Source organism: Poecilia latipinna, unplaced genomic scaffold, assembly GCF_001443285.1.
Source record: "Poecilia latipinna isolate Pla-1442-1.1 unplaced genomic scaffold, P_latipinna-1.0 Scaffold24, whole genome shotgun sequence".
Classification (NCBI taxonomy): domain Eukaryota; kingdom Metazoa; phylum Chordata; class Actinopteri; order Cyprinodontiformes; family Poeciliidae; genus Poecilia; species Poecilia latipinna.
In genome coordinates this window covers 551,927-561,565 of record NW_015112640.1, presented here as the reverse complement: position 1 = coordinate 561,565, position 9,639 = coordinate 551,927, and the positions used below count along the sequence as shown (strand labels likewise).

Here is a 9,639-nt window from a genome sequence, read left to right as displayed (position 1 = left end):
GGTGGGGAGAAGAGAGTGGAAGAGCCCTCAGCTTTTTTTCAAATAAATTTTTTTATGGTGAAAGTAAAAAAAAAAAAAAAAAAAAAAAAAAAAAAAGTTAATGAAGAGGATATAAAAAGTCTCTGATAATTAGACGAGGTTTATTTAGCATCGATCAAGTATAATCACACTTCAACCTGAACCTTTAATTAACATAAGAAGTGATTAAGATATACATTCAGCAATAACTCAGTTAAACAAAAATCAACACAAACAAACAGGAGTTGTGATTTGGCTCCTCCCTGTAAAGTTGCGCATTTCGTTTTCAACAGGCTTCTCATTAAAACCATGTAGCTAAATTAAAAATCGCAAGAAATCATCTGGCACAGATTTTTATTTTTGTTTTACTGCGTAATACTTTTAACGTGTAAATATAATGTTCGTGGCTGTCCACTGCTGATGCACGCATATGTCGGGGTGTTTCACGGAGCCGTGCCGGGCCATACACGTGTGACACTGAGTGGAGCTAATGACCGCTGCTTTGGGAATAGTGTTATTGCTGCAGACGCACACCCAGAGACAGTCTTCTGGGAAGAGGAGATGGGCTTTTCATGTAGAAATAATCATGACCATCCAACAAAGTAGGGCTGATATTTCCTGGATCAGGCCACTCTGATGTTGCCGCGTCTCTCTGTCTCTGTTTTTATCCCTTTGTTGGGCCCCAGTCCTAACCATCATTTGTGGAAACAAGAGCTAGAAAATAATTTCGCAGATTTGTTGTGTATGTTGCTCAGGCAGCGTCAACAAATATTCTGTGATTAATTTTAAAGCCACCGTGAACAAATCATTTTCCATATTCTCACTGTAACATAAATTAGAATACAATTTCTAAATAAGAATATATTTCTTGATCTTTCAGAGATGGTTCAGTTACTTTGTTTTAAAATTATCTGTTACCTGTTGCTTTCACTTTTGCTCTTCCAAGCCTCTTATGTCTCTCTCTTCTGTGTCTCTCGCTCTCAAAAAGCACATTGAACTATTGCTGTTTCAGCACAAAACACCCCATCAAACTCAACAGATGTGAACAGCTTGCACTCTCTTCCCTTTCTCTTCACATAATAAAAATTGGGTCATTGTTTTGCGTCCCGGACAGAGGGGTATGTGCTCCATGCTGTCGCCCTACACCGAGCACCAGGACTCCGTCGCCCCCAGCGTAGCAGCTGACTGCATTACGCTGTCCTCATTACGCCCCGGGTACATGGTGCAGTGAGCACAGGTCTTCTTACAGCGTTCCTGTGCTCTTTTTCTAAAAGCAGGCAGTGCAACAGGTTTCTTTTTCATCTTCTCTTCTCCCCTTGCAGCTTTCAAGATGGAAAATATTTTTACACTGGCTGCAAGTCGCAAAAGGCACTGTTCTCTGAGGATTTAATGTGTGTTTTTATTATTCTGGCTGAAGTTGTGACAAAATGTTCTGAGACAAACACAAAAGTCTTGAATCAAAATGTTATTAAAATATTTCTCATGTGTTTCTATAGCATGTTAAGTTCATTAGAAAGTATTTTGTAAGTTTGAAAAAGCTATTTTGAGTTTCTTAGCAATTAAGATTTTGAGTTTTTTGGATATAGACCAAAAATACCTATATTTTTATGCCTGAGCATGACGAACATGCTGGACACGGAGGTTCATCATGTAGAAAAAACACAATTCATCAAAAAAATGTATCACTAAGTTTCTCGTGGGAAATATTTTGATAGCACTCTTTAGCTTCACACATTATTATTGCAATGCCCATGCACCATTTGCCATTTAAATATTTGTAAATAAACTGTTTCTGACTTATATTTACAAATATACGCTTATTTTTACTTTTATATTTTAAGATGTTTTAATTCATGTTCAGTTATTTATGATTTTGCAATCATTAGTTTATTCATTTAGTTTTACACAGTTCGAAAGGGATTACTGTAACATGATAAATCAGTAGATCAAAACACAACGTGCTTTCGGTATGAAAGATTCTAGTAAAGATGGAAATGTCGGGATGTCTGCAGAACATTTTTCTTTTTTCTGTAATGTCCCAAAATGACTGGAAGTACTGAAGCTGCTAAGAATGTGATCCCGATTCTTTTCCAAAAAGCTTTTGCAGCGCACAATGTGCATGTTTCTCTTTTTTTTGTTAGTTTTTTGCCTCTAAGGCTCCTTTTCCTGGTCTGGGGTTCGGTCCGACTGTCTCCCATCAAAATCATCTAGTTGAGCATTACAGTCAGCTGAAGGAGCAATAGACGAAGGTGTCCTGGTCTGCTGAATCCCATTTTCTTTCAAATCATTTGGATGGTTGAGTCCATGGGCATTGCTTGCATAAGGAAGACACGCCACCAGGACGCATTATGGAAAGAAAGCAAGCCGCCTGTGGATGAAGTGTGATGCTTTGCGGCAAGCTTTTGCCGAAAGACGCTGGTTTCTGACTTTTTTGACGGTGGAATGAACGTCCAAAAATCGAGAAACAACGGTCCACAGAACAGAGTAAATAGTCTTCTTCAAGATTCGATGCCGGGTTGCCACTAGAAATCCAGATGTTCACTGTCTGTTAAGAATTAGGGCAATTCTAAGGACAGAGTGGAAAACCTCCTCATTGTTAGGTGGTCACCTCATGCCTAAAAGCCTTTAAATATGAAAGCTACTCTGCTCAAGATTCACTTATTCTACAAAGTGAATAGCATACATATCTAAAATGATGAAATAAAGAAGTATGAAAAGCCAAACCAGTGAAGGAGGACAGGAGAAAAGCCCAATTGAAAAAGCACGCACAAAAAACAAAACAAAAAAACTGACAGTTTGAATAACAAAATAAACACTCTCCCAGCTTCGATGATAACTTGCAGCTTTTGTCCAGAGGTCGCAGAACCAATTGCAAGCAATAAACACAAGGAAAGAAAGAAAACAGAAACCTATTTACTGCCAACCATGACTTTATACATGACACATCTCCACCTTTTTCTGGCGATACGCTCTCTGATGACATGCAGTTTACTCCTCTAGCTTTCTGCTGTCCTCTTCAATCGTATCTCTTGCTCCTTTGAAGTCATCAAAGCAGAGATTAGTCAAAGAAAATCTTTGCGTTGTAGTGGCCGGTTAGCTGATCGTTTTCTACATTGTAACATTTGGCAATAATAATTCTATCCTGAATGATTCAGGAGGATTCTGTATTTTCATGTCCAACAGTTCAGCTTGATTATCCCCATCACTGTCACATGACAGACTCAGTCTTCAGCATCCCGTTGATGAGTTTTGGCAGGTTGGAGAGATTTGGCTCTTTATGTAATGCTTGTAAAGATCTAAAGGTTCCCTTATAAGCATCAGTGTCTTGTCTGTCACTGCCTCACAGCCTTTTGAACATGGCTTCTTTTATAAGAAGATTAGAGCTCTGTTTAATGTAACCATATAGAAATTACTCACACTGTGCTGCAAAATTCCTGCTTTATGGATGAATGATTAAAAAAAAAAAATCTTATCCTGGTGTTGAATGATATCGTACACGGACCACTAATGATTTTGCTAATCGTCTCAGGTATTTTTTTAAATTCTTTTTCATGACAGTAGTTTGGCTTTTTTCCGAATGTATCTTTAGTAGAAAATAATATGTTATGATTTAAAAATGCCTTTTCTAAAGCTTATTTGTTAGTTTTTATTTCTATGAAAAGCAAATATAATCCGGTACAATTTTTTCTAACCAGGCTTAACATCCTTTCAACATACAACAGCATTATTTACAATCATTTTATTTAGTGGCATTATCTTAGTTTTGTATAAAATCATTGTACTATAAAATTATATAAAGAGAAATTTACAGACATTTGTTGGAAAAACTAGCATAAAAGTACAAGTTAAGGTTTTCTGCAGTCTCCACATAATGCTGGGATTAAACTTTTTAATCTACGTGCCATGCTGGGTGAACGCTGTACATCTCCTTAAACACACAATATTCATAGTAGAGCATGGTGGTGGCAGCATGATGCTGTGGGGGATACCTTTTCTTATCCAGGGACAAGGAGGCTGGACAGAATTGATGGAGCAAATTACAACTCCAATCCTGAAAGAAATCCTGAAAGAAAGCCTGTTAGAGCCAGATAAAACACCTGTGGTTTATTTTACAGCAAGACAACAATCCTAATCTTGGAACCAGAGCTGCAATGAAGTGTCTCAAATGAAAGCGTAAATATGAAATGTTAACTTTATGTGAAACCTGAGTATTGGCTGAAAGACTCCTGAGAATAACCTCTTCTAAATGCTCAAAAAATACTTATGACAGTACAAGAAGGTATCCAAGGCAACGTATTAATTATTTTATAGACCAACACGAGCAAAAAAAAAAATATTTTTCTACAGCCAAAGGTACAAAAAAAAAAAAAAAAACCTTCCTCTCCTTTTCCTGCTTTTTTTAAAACATAAAATCAAGGAACATAGACCGAGTAGAATTGGATTTTTTTTAATACTTTAATAAAGAGCAAGAAAACTGAGCCACTCAGACAGTTTTGGACATAAATTCCTGCTGAAATGCTCTCAACAATCTTACAATGGAGTGAATAATTTCTGAAAAATGCCATAATCTGAAAGTTACAGTTAATGAACTCCTTGGAGTCAGCTCTGCTACTCGTACCGAACAGGAGCGCACCAAATGTACAGCTGAGCCGCATCAGCATCCCTCGCTTATTTTAAAGAGACCATTCCATTATTAAATAAATGCTTCTTTACTTTTTGTTGCACTGCTCTCTGTATTAAAAAACACTTTGCTGAAATATACCAGTCTTTATTAGTTATCCAGCTATTTATTAGAATTTCTGTCAGATTTTCTTCTGATTCTCAGCTGTCTGAGTAAAAAGACTGATAACCTTTTTGTCACCCTGTCAAAAAATGCGCAGTAGTCATAATAATTACAGATTTAATGTCAGACAGTGAGAGAAAAAATTATATGCTTTTACACAGTGAATCACAGGTTTCAAATCTAAAATAAGAAGAAAGTTCAATGTTTAGATATATTGTTCCTTTAGACTGTAAAAAGAAATCTTTGTAGAAAAAAAAAACTCAACAGGAGTAGTACTTATTAAACTTTCTCCACTTCCTGTCACACTGTTCCCTGCAACTACTCTGCAGGCCAAACCATTAAAATGAATCAGTAGTGGTGACTGATGTGTATACGTACAGTACATGTGACTGTGAGTAGAGAAGTTGTCTTCCGATGTTTTGAAGGTTGTAGGTTCGATTCCAGCTTCATCCTGTCGCGTGTCGATGTTACCATGGGAACAGCACCTGCCCACCGATCTCAGCGTATAAATATGTGTGTTCATAAGTGTGTATGGCTGTAGTGTGAAGGGGCTTTGAGCAGTCAGTCTGACTGTAAAAATGCCATGTAAGTTCAGCCCATTTACCGTTCTTCAACAACATCTCTTTCAAGTTAAAGCTTAGTAAGGCATCTATCCACTCATTTGACACATTTCATCCAATTTTAACCCCATAGTCCACCTTTCATTAAAAACAAATCAATAAATCCTCAAACTTTACCTCTGATCAGATCTCAGTAGGGATGCATTTTTGATAATTATAATCTTAATAGGAATCACATTTTTCTGCCACCCTCATCCTCTTTCTTTGGCAGCAGTTTTGATCAATACTGTGTCTGTTTTTCAGCGTCGGTGCCGACAGCGGTGGGAGCGCAAGTCAAGATGCACTGAACAGAATGTTAAATGAGACAAATATGACCTTTTTTCCCGGCGGTTTACGCTCTAAAGCACATAAGAACACAGCCACCGTTCCTCACACCTCCACACAATCCCTTTCTCTGTTAATACTGACAGAAAATACCGCACACAAGGGACAGACAAACTCCTAGGAAACTGGTCAATCTTATCCAGCTTTTTGACTCGCGCTGTTACTAAAATTCACCTCTGGTGGCTAAAAGTGAAACAAAACTGCCACAAATTACAAAACTACTTCTGTGGTTGGACAACAACATCAAAACAAACTTTTCAGATTTGATCTGACCTTTTTTGTTGTCTGATGAATCATAGTTTTAACATTTTCCTAATAATTAAGCCTGTTTAACTATTAAAATTCAAGGACTGCCTGTTAACAGATCTAAGTGTCCTCAGTAATTATTAATAATTTATGCCTTGCAACCACATTGTCTTGAACCCCAAAATAAACTATTGTACATTTTATAGTGTCACTAACATGGTAGATATGAAAAGTCCAATTGAAGGTTTGCAGATGCGAAACAGAAATAAAACAGTTTGATGCCATTATATCAATGATAAGGACTGAAAATCTAAAATGGCATTCGCTGAAGGTAGCTAAAACTAAAAAAATAAAATAAAATAATAACCAGTATAAAGCAGAGTCCAGGAGAACAGATGAACCAGCAAAGAACGATAAAAACTCGTGAGATTATGCTGAGAGGAAGTGGGGAAAGCTATTCAATGCAGATGTGATCAGGGGATTAGGAAGAGATGTGAAGGAGAGCAAACAGGCAGGCTGAGGGAGGATTAATAATAATGGAACAGGGAGCAAAACTCTACATAAGGAAACTGCAAACCCAGGGGGGAAAGACCTGATGATAATCTGAAAGACATAAATCCTAACGCAAGAATAAACCAAGAAACTGAACATAAAGAATGCCAATAAAAATGCAAAAGTGAATCTGCACCATATGCAGAGGATCCAGTCCTCAGTGGAGTTACCGCTGGTTCAATTACTGATCACACACTGCATGTCTTCCCCTTCTCTCCTCTCTCTTCCACCTGTTTGGCTTCTAATAAATGAATGACACTAAATGCTTAAAAACATGAAGTACTTTAAATAAACGTCTGATTGTTGAAGATATGTAATTTCTAAACCATATCAATCAAAAAAAATGCAGACTCTGTTTCCTAAATTATTCAGATTGATGTGCACCTAACACGACCACGCTCATTTACGCCACCTTTCAAACCACAGATATGTGCAAATGTTCTCATAGGTAGCAGCATTTCTGTATGGTAAGAGGCTGGTAGCCGTTGGTTTCCATACACATCTGTATCAGGGCTACCAATAACTGAGAAGCGTGCTTTCCATCACATTATGCTGGGCGGTATTAATTTATTGTCATGAGATGATTATGAAAAAAAAAAAACTCATTAGAAGCTGTAAGAACAGAAATTGGTTTTGTGAGTCTTCGTAAAAGGACTGAGTAATCTGATAATGAACAAAGTAATCAGTGTTAATGTCACTTGCCACTTTTGATTACAGTCTGGTTTCTTTGTGAAAGAGTGAGCACGCTGCCTCCAGACGCCGCTTCACAAGTTTAGAGAGGCTGTCAAAGTAGCTTAAGGAAAGACAGTAACTGTCACAGTAAATGTAATTATTATGCTGTCTGCGCTGCCAGCCTTTTTTCCAGCTGACCTAAAACGCTCAGGGGGGAAATAAACTTTTGAACTCATTTGAAATAATCAGTCATGTGTTTCACTGATCTGTCTAATAAACTTGACCTTAAAATACTTCATCGCAAAATAATTAAATGTTGCAGATGTGTGTCGTCATTCTTTTCCCCACACCACTGTCAACCCAAATTGCAGCTAAACTGAGGTGCTTTTGCAGCTAGCGTTGCTGCTCTTTGGTAATTGATACAGACTGAACTGAGACTGCTCAATATTTTGTCGGTGTAAAGTTCAAAATGAGCTGAAAGGCGTTCCAGAATCAGCTGAGTGACGGCGGCATTGACGAGTCAAGTCGACTCGAGTTTATTTGTAGAGCACATTTCAGCAACAAGGCAGTTCAAAGTGCTTCACACAAAACCTACAGTTTTTCAAATCTCTAGAAGATGACGTTTTCTGGTTTTTATTTTATTTTATTTTTTACATAGCTGTAGATGAAAGTTACAACTGTCAACGCTTCTCCTGTCTCACTCATAATTATAGGCAAAAGTTGAGTTGGTGATTCCAAAACATAAATGTGAAATGGAAAAATTCTTCGAATGTGAATTTCCTTCTGAACCCTCTTTGAAATAACTCATCGGCATTCAAGATGTGTTCTTTAAAGTGCGCTTCTCGGAGAGTCGACTTTAGCTAAACCGTAAGTTGATGTTCTTTTGAATGTATGAGTCTGGCTCCCCTTAGGCATCCAAAAATGTGCCTGAAGCAAAAACTAATCTGCAGTTTCTTCTCTCTCCCGTATACTGTCACAACACTGACAAAAGCTCTCGAAAAAAAAAAAAGGAAAAAATAGGAAAAGTTTCAAACGTCCACCTCTAAATGGATATTTGGGTGTATCATATAAACTACCGATCAAATAAATTTGACTTTTGGGTCGTAGTAGCCTCTGCAAAAATGCGGAGAAAGGCAACATCTTTACAAGGTGCTGTAGCATTGTTAATGAACAAGATTTATCTAAACTGTACAAAGGTTGGTATAAACCTAACAATCATTGTTTGATGTGTTCTATTTTATTACAGGTTGCAAATCTCCTGCGACTTTTTCAAATCCCCCAAATCAGCTACGCTTCTACAAGTGCCAAGCTGAGTGACAAGACTCGCTATGACTACTTTGCTCGCACAGTGCCCCCTGACTTCTACCAGGCCAAAGCCATGGCAGAAATCCTGCGTTACTTTAACTGGACCTACGTATCGACTGTGGCCTCTGAAGGTGACTATGGTGAGACTGGTATCGACGCCTTCCAGCAGGAGGCGCGCGCTCGACAGATTTGCATTGCCACGTCGGCCAAGGTGAGCCGATCGATGAGCCGCTGGAGCTACGAGAACGTCATCCGCTCCCTTCAGCAGAAGTCCAACGCCAAAGTGGTCATCCTGTTCACCCGCAGCGAGGATGCCCGGGAACTGCTGGTGGCGGCTAATCGGATGAACGTCACCTTCACCTGGGTGGCCAGTGATGGCTGGGGGGCGCAGGAGAGCGTGGTGAGAGGAAGTGAAGCTGTGGCAGACGGGGCGTTCACTATTGAACTGGCTTCTTATCAAATCCCCCACTTCAACCAATACTTCACCACTCTGCATCCATATAACAACACCAGAAACCCCTGGTTCAGGGAATTTTGGGAAAACCAGTTCCAGTGCAGTCTCCATGACCTGGTCTGTGGAAAACACTCACTCCACGAAGTTCCATTTCAGCCAGAATCTAAGATCATGTTTGTGATCAATGCTGTCTACGCCATGGCCACTGCCTTGCACAACATGAGGCAGGCCTTGTGCCCAAACTCCACCAAGGTGTGTGACGCTCTCAAACCAGGAAATGGACGCAAGTTTTACAGGGACTACATCTTGAAAGTCAAGTTTGATGGTAAGTACAATTTTTATTAAAACAGTTAGTCTAAAAAAATGCTCAAGACACAAGTTAGTTAATATTTATGCTCAGTTAGCATCAGTTAGGCATAGCATTATGACTTCTTCCTATTGGTGTCTTTGCCCCCTTTATTTGGTTGCACTCCTTAAAAGGCTGTCACTGATAAAACATCCCTAATCTGTTGAGGTATCCTTTAATTTGCTACCCTTTAAATTGCAAAGTTGAGCTCCACTGATTGGAAATGTTTGTACCTAAAACTCATAGACTCATAAAACTCTTTGTGAACCGTGTTGTTGGGCGTATTATTCTGCTGAAAGAAGCTGGAGTCATCTGTTTC

At 38.7% G+C, this 9,639-nt stretch overlaps 1 protein-coding gene across 1 annotated transcript in view; it reads left to right on the top strand.

Annotated features, from left to right (window-relative positions):
- grm2a (glutamate receptor, metabotropic 2a) overlaps positions 1-9,639 on the top strand; it is a 45,930-nt gene that overhangs the window by 25,109 nt on the left and 11,182 nt on the right. Inside the window, exon 3 of the mRNA XM_015037260.1 lies at positions 8,462-9,299. Within this exon, the coding sequence (XP_014892746.1) occupies positions 8,462-9,299 (838 nt within the window). The remainder of the gene's footprint in view (positions 1-8,461; positions 9,300-9,639) is intronic.